We start from the raw sequence: 15,512 nt of genomic DNA on the forward strand, positions 1-15,512 counted from the left end.
AAGCTAAGAATTTCTTTGTGTGTGCAGTGGTGGATGGAGAGTAGGGTTGAGGGGTGGCTGATCCAAGGTGTGATAAAATATGGGAAAATGCTTGTATGAAGAAAGGGTGATTGAAGAAAATGTTTAAAATGATGACCAGTGAGTCAGTATTTATCTTAGAATGCAGGGGGGGAAAGGCAGTGTTTTTTTTTTGTTTTTTTTTGAGGGGGTGCCCTTGGACACCAAACCAAGTTACAACCCCCATCCCCACCCCTTTACCTGCAGCTAGATCCGCCCCTGCTCCCTCCAGCTCCCATTCCTCCTCATCCCCCCCTCCCTCCCACCCTGCTCCATGCTGCACCAGCACAGGATGACTCTTGGGGGCGTGGCCAGTCTGCATGGTTAGCACGTGACTGCACTGCACATTATTATAAAGCCCAGTCGGAAGCCAATGCGGTTTCGCTGTGAGAGTGACGTCAGGGGGGTGGGTCCTTCTACGTGTGTGTTTGTGTGTGTATGCGCGCGTGAAGTCTCCGGCAGGGGCACGAGCGGAGCGGAGCTCTGGAGGAAGCGTAGTGTGTGTGCGTGTGCAGCTGATTCGCGGCCACGTTTAGCAAGCTCAGCGGCACCACGGTAGAGAGAGAAAGAGAGGATGTCCTGCTGAATCCAGGGATAGGCCCGGGAAAGTCGGCCGTCCCTTGCTTTCCTTCCGTTGGACTACAGACACAGAGGAGGGGACGTCGTGCTCCCGCACACAAAGAGCCGCAGCACTTTCCTCCGGACGGGCTTCTCTCTCTCGCTCTCTTTTTTTCCCCCCCCTCCTCCTCCTTTCTTCCTCCTCTTCCTCTCCTGATGACACCCGCCGTGCACGGATACGCTGCCCGGCAACAGGGCCGTGCACTGACCTGGTACTAGTTAGCCGAGTAAGCTAACTAGTTAGCGCTGCACCTGCTAGGCTAAACTGTAGCTATATTTAGCGTTCCTAAATTCGCTTTTCGTTGCGCTTTATCCGACGGATAGTTTTCTGAATTAATTTTTGGCACTCTTCATTTCATTGTTTAAAGCCGACTTTTTTTTTTTGGCAGCCTTTTGTTGGAGTTGCTATCACGTTAGCCACGTTAATGAAATCGCAGCAGGTCTTTTGTGTTATTTTATTTTTCCTCTTTAACGGAAGACAAATGGAGCAAAAGAGCAACTAAACCCCCGCACCCTTCCCCTTATTTTTTATTATTATTTTTGCTGTATGAAAATTTATCTCCAAGCACATTAAGCTGTATTAAGGTGTTATCTCGTATTTTAAGTGTTATCGTACGATTGGTGACGTCGTCTTTTGAGTTTTTCCCAACAAAGTGGTTCCCCTCGTGAGGCGGAGGAAGGCCCCCGACCACTCCGCGGAGTTCTCCCACCATTCCTCATGAACATACAGAGGTCAATTCCAATTAACATTTCACGCTATGGGAGATCGCGGCACAAATCGCACGATTTCGAAGAATTGTCTTGCTTAAGGACTACAGAGTCGCACCAGAGTTTCAGTCCCAACCTCGGCTCTCCCAGCCCACCGGAGACCCCGGACTCCTCACACTGCATCTCCCGTATCGGGGACTACCTTTTGTTGGAGCCGCTGGAGGGAGACCACGTTTTCAGAGCTGCTCACCTGCACAGCGGCGAAGAGCTCGTATGTAAGGTTAGTCCTGCAAAAAAAAAAAAAAAAAAACACACACACACACAAAACCCCGCACCGATCTATGCATTTGTTACCATGTGGCTGCACACATTTCACTTCAGGTTTCCCCAAAATTTTAGATAATTAATGGATTCTTGGTGCCTGCTGGCGCCTCTCCGGGACTTTTTAATAATTGCTTGAATTTGTAAATAGAGATCTGGCACAGGAGCCCAGTGGAAAAAGTGAATGGGGCAAGTTGCATGGTTTCGATTGCATGATGTAACGTTGACAAAGGAGTGAGTAACCACGCACACACACTACTCCTCTTTCCTAGGCTTGCTACCCATGGCTGCTCTCTGGAGTGCAGCAGCGCTCTATTATTGCACATTCAGGGATACCCGTTTTACATTTTGCACTAAATGTTGAATGTACATTGTTGAAGACCTTTCCGTATGTATGTGGGTGAAAAAGAACGTGCTTCCATAAGAACCCTGTCAGTGGATGGAAACATGAACTGAAACACAAATGATTTTTTTCATGCTGATATGATACCATGCAAATTGCTGTTAGTAGAGGTGCCCAACATCATGATTCATGCAAAGCAATAACCGTAGTTCTCGAAGCTTGAAATTCATCACTTCCTGTGCAGCTTCGAAGCCATGTCGTCACTCTTTATCTCACAATAAACAGATTGGTTTATCAGATGTTGTGGAATACTGTATCCTATCAATAGCCACATGTTATAACCAAATAGATAAGGTTACTATATATATATATATATATATATATATATGTATATATATGCATGCTCTGTGCAATGTCAAAAAGTGAACAAAACTGGAGTTTTGGTGCTTCTGAAACTGATCATCACTTCCAGAATGGTGCTACATGATTGATCAGTTGGTGTGAGACTCATACTTGTCTGTGCTGCCAAGCAGCCTTGCAAGTTACTTTAAAAAAGTGGTTTATGTGCAGGGCTAGCAATACGGTTGTTTTTTCCCCCCCCCCCAGAAATTCAGAAATTTGAACAGTTCTTGAGAAATTGCTCTCAAACAACTCAGTATTTATATAGCTGCTTTTTGCATTACTGGAAATCCTGTGCATTATCAGAATTCTGATATGGTCCAGGTCTACTTAATAATTTCCTCTTCCATTCCATAGAGGATGACTTCTTAGTGACATTAGGCAAGAATGTTAAAGAAAGTCGAGACAGATCGGCATTTTTTTTTCTATCTTATGCTGTTGGCTTGGAGATTATCATACTCGCAAAGAAGATCTGATGACCATTCTCACTGTATAGCTGGAGTTTCATTTGGAAATATCTTTGGAATAAACTTGTGCCATATCAGCATGTGGATCCACGCCTGATCTGCTATGGCAACCCCCAAGCAAAACAGGAGCAGCCTTAAGATATTAGGCGTTTTTGTTTTTGCAGGTGGGTGAATCACCAAAATTTAGCCAACACCAACCCCTTATTCAAGGGTCATTTCTGCACAATATTTTGGCAGACTACTTTGGTCAACAGACAAAGGCAATCGCATGACTATAAAGACAAGAGTCCTCTACTGCAAGGTCCTAAAGAAGCAAGATTTAGTTGGGATAAAAGCAACATTTGATGAATTTAGGAACCCACTAGGATGGCTCCAGCATTGACCTTTTGTGGCCATGAGTAATAATTCACGCACACTTTCCATGTTGGCTGTAGCCCGTTAGTATTTATATATGCACTGAGATTGTCCCCATGGTACATTCCAACATTAAACAGGTCTAAGTGCCCTGATGAATTGAAACGCAGGTTGCATAAGGCACGGCATGTCCAGTAACCCTTTTTTCCTGAGATAATATCTAATCATGGCAGTAACAAATAATGGCCTTTGGCACCAGCCGGTGAGCTGACTGCTGTTTGACCTCATCTGCTTTGCACCTGTTGTAATACAGCTCCACTCAATTGCAACTTCCAGGATCGATCATTCCTTCCTTTGTGGAAGTCTTGGTTACAACCTGGCACCTTAAGAACTGTGGGGTGTATTTGTATTGACTGCATGCACACAAGCCCTCTTACCTGAACTGGTTGTACTGAAAGTCAATTGGAAGGTTACTATGGAAACAAAAGAGACACCGCATCCCTGTGCTGCAGTAGATCCAGTTCGCTAACACACAGTGTTCTCAGTTTTCCTTAATACAACCTTAGTTGGCTCTTGTGTGGCCTCATAAGAACATGGTAGATTGTGCAGCTTCACCCTCATATCCTGTCACTCTCACATCTGAAAAATATTTCTAACACTGACGTTGTAATGTAGCTTTCCCTTCTTCATATGGTTGCAGGTTTTTGACATCGGCAGCTACCAGGACACATTGGCGGCTTACTTTGCCCTCGGCTATCATCAGCATATTAACCAAATCCTGGAGATCTTGCTTGGGGAGAAGCAAGCCTATGTGTTCTTCGAGCGAAGCTATGGCGACATGCACTCTTTTGTCCGCACCTGTAAGAAACTGCGGGAGGACGAAGCTGCCCGACTCTTCTATCAGATAGTCTCGGCTGTGGCGCATTGCCACGACAACGGACTGGTCCTACGCGACCTCAAGCTGAGGAAGTTTGTCTTCAAGAATGAGGATCGGTGAGTCCATCATGCACGCATCGCTTTAGATCACACTAGATTTGAATTGACACACACCTGTCCCCTCAACAACACACCCTTTACTCCGAGTTGTTTTTCGGTAGGTTTGGTTGTTTAGTTTGCAGACTAACATACAGGATCCGTCAGACCAACATAAACATTGCATTTAATCCAACCAGAAGTTGGTAGCAGAGATGAATGAATAAGTGCTGCACTTCTGTTGTGATTCATTCAGAGAATTACACACATTTGCTGACCTCTGGTGGTGAAATTCTAAGCTGCACCCTTTAACATGAGCATCTTTGTTCAGAAGGTGCTTTTGGGGGGTCGAAAGATGTCTCAGTTAAAGCTTTTTCCTCTGTGATCAGTGCTGTATGTTGTTTTTTTTTTTTTCATGACTGCCACTGTTAATCTAACAGTAATTGATATTGGAGCACCGGCTGCATCTCAGGGCTCTTTTTGAAAGAGTGACATCATCTTTTGGAGCTAACAGTGGAAAAGGAAAGCTGATCTGCTCCACATATGCAGTGGGGGTCCAATGACCTTGGATGTCACACTAGACGGCTCATGCTGTCATGCTGTGGGATGTCAGCTCCCCCCATTAAATGATTGATGGCAGGCAGATTTTGAGAGTGACGTTGCAGGACAGTATTGGGTCACATCTGCTGTATGGCCTGACAGCAATCCTCTTACATCTTTTCTGTGCTTCGGCTCAGTGGATGTGAATGTACAGTGATGAAGCAGCTTTAATGATTGTGATCCAGAGAGCCTTTCTGGCTCATACCCAAGTGGTAACACCAGGCAAATGTTAACAGTCACACTGCTGTTTGCTTTTGACCAAAAGCAAAGCAGTAAACAGAATAAACTCTAATAATAAAAGTATGCAACAATGCACAAAAATCCCTAATTGCATTTTTATTGTGATTTTTCCAGTGCTGGTGGCCAACAATCTGTGCCTGTCTCACTATTTTTGTCCAAACTGCATCAAATAACATGCGATAGGTTGTCAGTGCACATATATTTGTCCATCTTGCTTATTTTGGAATTTAAAGTGGATTCAGTTAAGTAACAGCATAGCCTGTAGTGTGCACATGTGCTACACTGAGTTCCTGTCTATTCTTAAAGTGACCTCCAGGGAAACACTGTTACAACATGAGTTGTACAAATTGCACAAATTGAGGGGAAACTTATATATATATATTTATATATAAACCACAGATCCACTTCTGCAGGTTGTTGCTGGCTGCTTGCACCAAGCTTGACTTATTTTAAAATCTGACCATAATGTGAGAACACACATTGTGAAGCTGGGAATGGAATGCATTATGAAGTAGATGCAGTTAATAAGTTTTGATAAATTACATTAAAAAACCCCATTCACTGTGCTACAACAGACTTGTCACAGTCATGCATGTCTACACCCTGATCTAAAATATCACAAACATTTTGAACCCTGAGTGTTGTCTGTCAAACTGTCTAATCATAACGTGTGTTGCTACACTCCTGCACAACGCACACACATACACACACATGCACGCAAGCCGGAGGCAGGAGGGTAAACAGGATGTGCCACTGTAAAAGTGAACTTAGACTTTTATGTTCCTAAAGCCTACTTACTGTCATTGCAGGTGTGCATGTGGTATTTCAAAAGCGCCTGTTCCTTTGTGCAGTGTAGGAATAAAAGCTATTTGTCTGCAGAAAACAAGACTGAAAACGGCAAATTATTGTCATTCACTGTAAAGTACTAAGGTAACTTCTATGTGCATGTATCATATGTGCAAATGAATGCACATTTAGACATCAAACTGTTTTCTGTTCAATTAAACTGGAGACAATTTGTCTCTTTCCATGCATGACAGGATTTTTATTTATTTTTTGCTTTGAAACACTTCTATGGAACCTGCTCTTATCAGAGTTCACTGTATGATTGCAGCTATTTGGATTAAGAAAAGAGTGAAGATGTACTATTTTCAGAAGCCAAACTGCAGAGTGAAAAACAACTCTTCACTGCCTGTTGGCTTTGCCGTTGTCTGAGTGATGCTGTTCAACGTGTAATTTTTAGACAATCACTCACCCGTCGTGGTTTCTTTTGAATTGTGGAAGTCCTTAGGAAAGCCTGTTTGCACACTGTGCTTTTTTATCTTAAGTGAAAAGAAATGTCAAAGCTAAGCCCAGAGCATTATGTGCTCTACTTCTTTTGATTTTGAAAAAGCGATGAATCCAAAACACTTGAGATGTCCATCAGAGCAATTTGCCCTAACTTGGGTTGTCTTGGTGCTTCAGTTTCAGTTTGCTGAAATGGTAATTGTTTTTGTACTTGCCAAAATGCAGCTTGTTGTTTGTTTTTCAGAGGTTGATGCTGTGATAATAGAGATCAAATAAATGGGTTATTTTCCTCTCTTCTTTGTCTTCAGGAGCCTTGTAAAGCTGGAGAGCCTTGAGGACACTTATATCCTTGAAGGTCACGACGATTCCATGTCAGACAAACACGGTTGCCCAGCCTACGTCAGTCCTGAAATCCTCAATGCCAATGGCAGCTACTCGGGGAAGGCAGCCGATGTCTGGAGTCTGGGCATCATGCTTTACACCATCCTGGTGGGGCGCTACCCTTTCCACGATGTTGAACCAGGCTCGCTGTTCAGCAAAATCCGCAGGGGTCACTTCAACATCCCTGAGACGCTCACCCCGAAGGCAAAGTGCCTGATCCGCTCCATCCTCCGCCGGGAACCCGCGGAGCGCCTCACCTCTCGGGAGATCCTCCAGCATCCCTGGTTTGTCTCCTCTGAGGCCCTAGGGGGCACTGCGGTGCACGGTCGAGGCGAAAGGGAGCAAGACCAGATGGTGCCCGAGGTAAACATGGAAGAGGAGCTCGAGCAGTTCTTCAGCTGAGCAAACACAAAGCACAAACGGACACTCCGCCACGGTCGGCTCGCCACGCTCACAGCAGAGCCAAAATAGTAGTTTAGAGATTAATAGGTGAACATTTGTCACTCATAATAAAGGTGTTTCCATCCACTTGTCTTTCCACCATTTCATGGAAAACCTTAAGCCTGGCATGACAAATGGCATCTATACGTCGCCTGGCGCTGTAGCTCCTCGTCGGAGGGCGCCGCCGCCAGACATGCAAGTTGCAAACAATGTAGCAAGTGTTCTTCTGGATGTTTGGTTTAACATGGTGCTCATAAAACTGGACGTACTCATAGTTTTTGTTTTTGTTTTTTTGAGACACTATGGAATGCATGAAGGGATCGAAAGAACAGGGATACTAATGAGAAAACTGACGTCACATCACCGTTTTTCTTAGTCTGTTTTTGGTTTAGTCACACAGCTTTAGGCGGTACCATTTGAAATCACAAACCCAGTCCCAGGGTGGCCGCTCTGGCTGACCCCAAACCTGTGGTTGAGAAATGGGGCCGCTTAGGCGTCTTCACACAAGCAACGTGGATGACCTCATTTGTCTCGTTCTTCTGTTATTTTTACTTTTGTGTTTTGGGATGTCGACCGCATTTCACATTATTGCTAATTTTGACAGCCTTGTTTTCTTTCAGTAACTCGAGTGTTTCCGCCTCCCCAATCCACTTTTCATTTGTCATTTACGTTTTCCAGCGTTGGGTTTAAGCTAGTTGAATCTGTTGTTATTGCTGCTTTAATATCACTCCCTAAACCTCAAGTTGTTAACCATTAATAAGCCAGCAAACGCGGCTTCGTGCACTTACCGCGATAAGGTTTTACGTGACTGGATGATTCCCCCCCCCCCCCCCCCCCCCCCCCGCTTTTTAAAATTAGCTTCCTCTTATTTAAATGTATTCTTCAGTTGTAGCAAGGAGAAGGTAACATTTATTTAAATTGTAACAGCTATATATATTAAAAATATATATAAATATATATATTTAAAAAAAAAATCCATTGCAGGGTTTTTTCTTTATTCAGAGATTTCTTTTTCATGAATGATGTAGGCAATATCGACACAGGACAGGCACAGAGAAAAGTCTGTCTGAATGGTTTTTATTTTTTCTTTAAGGAAACGATCTCCAGTGCCAGTGTTCCTGTGGCCGACTGCCCCACGCCACCCGGTCTGTCGCTCACTTTAAACTTGAAGCGAGATATTCGGTGATAGTATTTGCAACAACATGCTCACTCCAGGACCTTGTTTTTATTTTATTTTAGTTTGTTTTGTTTGTTTTCCTTTCCTACTGCTTGCGTAGGTTCTGTGAAATGATCGTGCTCGAAATGGGTACTAGTGGACATGTTTTGTCGTATCTCAATGTTACTTGAATTTGTTTTTTTATATATAGTTATTGGCATGTGCCCCATGAATGCTATAGCCTGCCTAGCGGGGGGAGGGAGGGTGGGGATTTTTTTTTTTTTTGTGTAAAATTCTGAATTTGCTATTTTCTGAATTGCTTTTTCAATTAAGAAAAAAATCGACTTGCTTTGTTTTGTAGACTTAGCTACCATTTATTTAAGTTGGTGCTAATTAGTCCTTTTTGTTTCATGGAGTGGGGTGGTGCATGGTGGGAAGAACTGCCTCAGATGTTCTGATTGTAACGTAACAAGATTCCGGTGTTTTGTCCAAATTTATTCAGTAAATAAAAATCATGAACTGTTCTTGGACTTTGCTGTTTTTATTTATTTTATTTTTTTTTGCTTTTGCGTTTGAATGACACCAAATCCAACTACCACGAGAAAGAAACTGTTTTTGCTTAAAGGCACGATCCTTTTTGATATGCTGTTACTTTGTGTGTAAATGGCCAAAGTACCTTTTTCTATGGTGTATTACAAAATGACAGCAGATTTTATTGCTGGTATATACTTACTCATCTTCAACTGCTTAGTCCAATTAAGTGTCGTGGGGGGCTGGAACCTATCCCAGCAGTCATAGAGCGTCAGGCGGGGTACATCCTGGACAGGACGCCTATATATATGAAATTAGTCTACAAGATCTTGCAGAAGACAAAGTAGAAATTGTCAATGCATAAAAATTGAAGTTCATGCTGTATTTGATACAAATTCCCAGCTTATAACTTGGGAAAATTTGGATATAAAGTAAAAGTGCTTAAAGGATTTGTTTCCACACTTTTTGGCAAACAAAGTGAAAACAATAAAGGAATATCTTACTGACAACTGATGGTAAACCTGCAAAAATTTTCATGTGAAATATGTCTAGATTTTACTGGCTTTGTTTTAAGCGCCTTGGGGCAACTTGTGATTTGGCGCTATATAAATAAAATTGATTTGATTTGTGTCCAACGGGGTCTTTGCATGTCTTACATTAACTAGCTGTCTCTTGTTGGTTTCTTTTTGATTGTTCTAAAGAAAAGCATTACATCATTTCCGGTTTTGTTTCCCACCACAATAGGAGGCATTCTGAAAACAAAACCATGTGCATGCCTTTGGTTATTTTCACCAAGATACTTCATTATCTACTTTCATCTTATGACTGGTGCAACTGACAGTAACTCAAGATTTTATCTTTTTTTTGTGTCTGCCTGGATCAAGATTTGTCAAACTACTAGAAGTAGCACTTTTCTTGAGTTTTAACTATCAGTCACCATGAAGGCCTACTGCACTTCTTCGACTCCGTGGTGCTAAATCTATCACATGTATGACACCAGTACCATTAGAGGATTGGAAACCTCCCTGTATCATCTACGTCACTAGAGGAAAATGTCACGGTGTCTTGATGTATTTTAGCCCATGTGGGTCAAAATTCTAAATGATTTGCAGATAGAATTGGCTCATATTGACAATGTAATTTTGCAAATATTTATGGCGGTGCTGAAGAAAATCCTCTTTGACTTAAATAGTTCAAATAAAATCAAAAAGGACTCCACCTTTAATCTCCGACGGCTCCACCTCATCTCAGCCGTCCTACAGTCAAACCGATTTGATGTTGTAAAATCGACATGCTCACATTTGTCCTCTTGTTTCTTACAACATTGTGTAGCTTTGTGAGGACGCTTGACTTTTGGCTCTGCTCAAATCATCCTGTCTTTGAGTCCCAGTGAGGCAGAAAAACCATTTGTTTCTCTTTGTTCCTGCAGAGTTAAGCTGCCATCTGGGCCTCTGTGTGTGTGTTTGTGCAATCCTGAGCTTGGATGTTTGCAGAGCTCTACCTGCCATGTTCATGCAGGGTAATCCCAAATAAAGCCGTACCTATCAGCAAGGCACACAGCTGCTCTTGACAGACCGAATGCTTTCTATCTCTCACTTTAAAGCAGCGGGTACTTTGGCACTTAAATAGAAATTCTAGTGCAGAGTACCTAAAAAATAGTGGAACCTGTTCTCATGTAGATGAGGATGCAAGAATGGAATGAAATGATGATGATGTATGTTAGCCTGCCCCCTAGTGGCAAAAAAGATTTAATTTTACTGAGTTCATCCCATTGAGATTGAAATCTCTTTTTATAAGGGATACCTGTACAATTTTTTTTTTAAGTTTCCAATTCACCTAACCTACATGTCTTTGGACACAGAAAGGCCACAGGTGGGAATCGATCCCATGACCTTGCTGTGAGGCACCCATGCCACCTCAATGAAAGAATTTTTTCCTTTTATTAAGTGCACAAAATGCAAAACGAGCTTTACCACATAGGTTTTATTTTAGTAGTAGAATGAAATTAAAACAGAGGCAGTGTTTTAGTAGTGTAGCATCATGTGATTTGAGATGTCTTTGTTCCCAGACTCCTTCACAGGTCCTTTGACTGATTTCCACCAAATTTAACACACACATGGAGGTGTATTCCAGAAGGATCTTGACTTGTGATGATGATTTCCTTATGGTCACTTTTTGGTCCCATGGACATGCCTGCCTGCCTCTTTGTTGTTCTCTCTGGACCTTTGATGATTTCTGCCAAAATTGGTATGTCAATGAAGGTTGGCCCTGTATAGGTGTTGGGACAAACCCCTAAAAGTGGCTGTGTCGTACCACCCATAATTTACTCACCGGCCACTTTATTAGGCACACCTGTTCAATTGCTTGTGGTGTAGATGACTCAAAGTTCAAACCGAGCCTCAGAATGGGGAAGAAAGAGGATTTAAATAACTTTGAACTTGGGGTGGTTGTTGGTGCCAGATGGGCTGGTCTGAGTATTTCAGAAACTGCAGATCTACTGGGATTTTCACGCACAACCATCTCTAGAGATGATATCCAGAGAGCAGCAGTTGTGTGGGCAAAAATGCCTTGTCGATGTCAGAGGTCAGAGAATGGGAAGACTGTGATGCTATCACGTCAACATGGACCAACATCTCTGAGGAATGTTTCCAACACCTTGTTGAATCTATGCAATGTAGAATTAAAGCAGTTCTAAAGGTAAAAGTGGGTCCAACCCAGTACTAGCAAGGTGTACCTAATAAAGTGGCCGATGAGTGTATATGGATTTAATATGTATGTATGATAGCCATCCCAGGGTGGTAGCTATAGCCAGGTAGGGGCCAACATAAAAAAATCTTCCAATCATATTGAGATGTGCATCACATTATCTGATCACAGGGAATCCAAAAAGGTGAAGTTTGGGCTCTCTATGACTAAATGTTATGGAGTTCTGGGGTAAAAACAGCAAAAATGGTGCTACAGTCATTGAATAGTAGCCCTTTTTTAAAAAAAAATTTCCACAGGGGAACTCCAAAAAAGTTGGAGAATCAAACATGTCTCTGTCATTCTCTGGTATTGAGCGGTGCTTGATGAAATGCTGGGAAAAAAAATGACTTTAAATTAGTTTGACAAGCAACATAACAATGTGCAAAAAAGTGAAGGATTATGAAAACTTTATGAATGTGCTGCAAAGCTGTTTTCAAGCCAAGGACAGACCTGCAAGCAGCCACATTTCCTCCCCGGCTTGCTGGTGCTGCCGGTTGACAGGAATGATTCATCTCTTGTTTACACTTTTCATTGAGTACCGTGCATTTCCACAATCTGTCAAGCTGACAGTGAAAGCTGTTGACATTCACAAACCATCCGAAAAGGCTAAAAAAAAAAAAATGCCTGAGTGTGGTTTTGTTTGCAGAGTCTATGCGTGTTTGCAGCTTATTGTGTCATCAGAGAAGTGCTTTAGCAATTTGTTTAAAGGGGAAAACGATTCGTGACATGATCTTATTTTGCCTGCTGGCATGTTTCAGTGTTTTGATATGGCTTTAGATTCATGCCAATGAGGCAAATCGAAAAAAGTGCAACGCAGGAGTGTTCTCATCTGTACTGTAAAAGAGTCAGATTATACCCTCATACTGAGTCAGCTCTGGGAGTAACTATACCAGCAGAACATGGGTGCACCCTTGGTCTTCTTTAGCCGCTGGAGTCTTTAACACAGAGGATTCTGCCTTCTGGATCATCCACTGAGAAACATCCAATTCCCTCACCATGCAAGTGATACTCATTCTTTGCTGGGGTCGTGGCCAAATGGGCAGGTTTACTTGTTTCCCAATTCATACTCACCTCTAACCATTCTAGGGTGTCAAAATCCAACCCCTTGTCCAAACTTGGACTCCTGGGTAACATCAATTAGGGGCTTGCCTGTTGGGGTGAAATACAGTAACCATGAAGGCTGAACAGGAACCCTGAAGATGAGACAGCTCTGTCCAGCAACATCATGACTTCATCAGGTCTTCACGGGTGTCCCTGAGTTCAGGAAGTCACCAAAGCTTAGATTTTGGTTTTGATCCAGTACAATAACAAACCCATACCCTTCAGTTACTTGTTCAGGTTCTGAAATGCTTCAATCAGGGCATCAATTGATTCCTCAAAGATAACAGCACTGTCAAGGTCAGTGAGCCTTTCCTTGCTAGCAAAGGCACCTAAACTGCTGGTTTCCACAACCCTACCCAACACCCAGTAGTTACTTAAAAACACATATTAAAGTCTAGAGCCAGAATTACCAAACAGAAACTGAGTTGGTCCTAAATATTAAAGAAGGGCAGTATTTATCCTAATGTGGCACTAAGCCCAACTTCAAGCCTGGGAAAGGTCTTAAGTAAGGTATAATTTACAGATGCAAGTTTCATCATTGTCAACGAAGACCTTGTGGCGTTATCTTCCGAAACCCGACGCAATGGTCCCCATGCTTAGCTTCGAAATGCAACCCAATTTTAAAGTTGTCCAGGGTATTAATGAGGTGACCTTTTGTAGAAACTCTCACTTTGATACATGACACAGAGATTTGGAAACCTGGTGGCCACGTTTAGAACTGAAACACTCCTAACACTGAACCAACCTACTTACCATTGATATGCTCAAGTAATATATATATATAAAACAAATACTTGGTGTGAGCTCCTAAATATACCACTTTAGCTCAACCCTGTGCCAGTTTTAGTGGGACTTTGAAAATGCTTAGCAGTAAACTCTGAGGGTATTCAAATTTCACAGGTAGCTCTAAGCACATTTTGCACAATGCAACCCTTTTAAATTCAATTTGCAAAAGCACTGCCAGTGCAGTGACCCCTGCCCTTGAAAATCCTGCTGTTGTATAATCTTCTTTTACAATCCATTCTGTAGGGAGCTTAATATCAGTGTTATATTTAGGTTTCAGGAGGATGCACTGTGGGCTGTTATTCATAAATGCTGCAGGAGGAAGAGACAGTAATATATTTTTTTTTCTTGTGTTTGTGATGTTTAAACATATATAAATGCAACACGAAAGTGAGCACCAGCAGATCAGGCAGTCAACTCAAGTTAAAGGGATCATATTATGCACATTTTTTGTTTTGAGAATATGGTATGCAACTCTAAAATGAGCCTTTCATGGATATATTTTTACTTATTACAGTGTATTTTCTGCATGCACAGATGTAAAACTATGGGACGATGAGGATGTTTAACTTGAAATCTCATCCATACTTAAGTGTAAGAGGTAGGTGCATAAATTGCAATTTTGCACAGTATGACCCTTTTAAACGTATGCTGTGGGAGTAATTAAGGTCTTGCCACTTGATGCTTAACAATATACAATATCATTACTTTAATATTTGTAAATTCCACAGTGAAGAGGCTCACTGAAATGCTGCAAATATGTGTTGATTAAGTAGACAGTTCTTTATGCAGTCACTTTGACCTTGGGTGTTCTGGGAACTAAGTGCTTAACCTTTTCAAAGTGCAAATTTGTCTCAACCATGAGGAAAGTGAAATCGGTTTATTATGCCTTTTATATTCAATTGGTCTTTTATTCAGTTGGTTATTATGTTGTGGTAGCCTCATAATCTCTTAGGTCTAAATAAGTCACTTTTCTGCTTATATATCTTCTTATTTAGTTAGTGTTCAGTTTAGTGTTCTGGTTTAGTTTTTGTTAAGGTAACTTAACTTTTTTTAACTTAGCTTTTTAATCTTCATGTGCAGTAAATTTTTATAAACAGTTAACTTTACATTCATTCAATTTTATGGTCATTTATCTTTATATTAAGTTAGTTTTGTCTTCAGTTAGACTTAGTTTATTTAGTTGAGGTACCTTTACATTCAGTTACCTATTTTCTTTTGACTTATTTATCTTTAAGTTTAATGTCTTTTATATTCAGTTAAATTTGTACACAGTTAGCATTATTGGCCAATTTGTTATGCTCACTTAACCTTAATTTAGCTTTGCTTCAGCCCACACCCTTTCGGACTCACTAGTTTTGTCTGTGTTTGTTTGTGGAATTGTTCATTTTTTTCTATTTGAATATTTTGTGTGCCGAATAAAAACTTTGTCACTTTGTCACTTTGTCACTAATTTAGTCCTTTAGAATCTCAAGATAACTTTATACTTAGCTAACTTTATATTCAGTTTGACATTAATTTAGGTTCATATACTTGTATATTCAATTAGTCTTTTATGTTTATTGAGTGTAATGTGGTTTATGTTATGTTACATTTACACTATGTTAGTTTTATGCTCATTTATCGACATATTCGGATCGTTTATTGGTTCACTTAGTTTTATGTTCCGTTAGGTTTATAAGCAGCTAGCTATTATCTTAGCTTAATGCATTTATCAATATATTCTGTCAGTTTTTATGTTGAGTTAATGTTGTAGCACTATGTTCAGTTTGCTTTATATGCAGCTAGCTATTATGTCATCTTAATATATTTATCAATATATTCTGTCAGTTTTTATGTTAGCGTTTTGTTCTATTCGCATTATGTTCAGTTTGTTTTAGATGCAGCTAGCTATTATGTCATCTTAATGTATTTCTAAATATGTTGCGTTAGTATTGTATTCTGTTAGCAGTATGTTCTGTAAGCTTTATATGCAGCTAGCTATTATGTAATTTTAATATATTCATCA

General features: G+C 41.1%; 1 protein-coding gene across 1 annotated transcript; it reads left to right on the forward strand.

Annotated features, from left to right (window-relative positions):
* The first annotated feature begins 470 nt into the window (after positions 1–470).
* Positions 471–7,542, forward strand: trib2 (tribbles pseudokinase 2). Its single transcript, XM_034162087.1, has 3 exons — positions 471–1,663; positions 3,968–4,260; positions 6,675–7,542. Exons 1-3 carry the CDS (start codon positions 1,394–1,396, stop codon positions 7,147–7,149), a joined length of 1,038 nt encoding a protein of 345 aa, XP_034017978.1. The 5' UTR covers positions 471–1,393; the 3' UTR covers positions 7,150–7,542.
* Positions 7,543–15,512: the final 7,970 nt, after the last annotated feature.

Source organism: Thalassophryne amazonica, chromosome 21 (assembly GCF_902500255.1).
Source record: "Thalassophryne amazonica chromosome 21, fThaAma1.1, whole genome shotgun sequence".
NCBI classification, from domain to species: domain Eukaryota; kingdom Metazoa; phylum Chordata; class Actinopteri; order Batrachoidiformes; family Batrachoididae; genus Thalassophryne; species Thalassophryne amazonica.

Excerpts from the sequence above, each read along its gene's own strand:
- trib2 (XM_034162087.1), top strand. The coding sequence starts at position 1,394 with ATGAACATACAGAGGTCAATTCCAATTAACATTTCACGCTATGGGAGA. Across the intron at positions 1,664-3,967 it reads GCGAAGAGCTCGTATGTAAG|GTTTTTGACATCGGCAGCTA; the intron begins GTTAGTCCTGCA and ends ATATGGTTGCAG. Across the intron at positions 4,261-6,674 it reads GTCTTCAAGAATGAGGATCG|GAGCCTTGTAAAGCTGGAGA; the intron begins GTGAGTCCATCA and ends CTTTGTCTTCAG.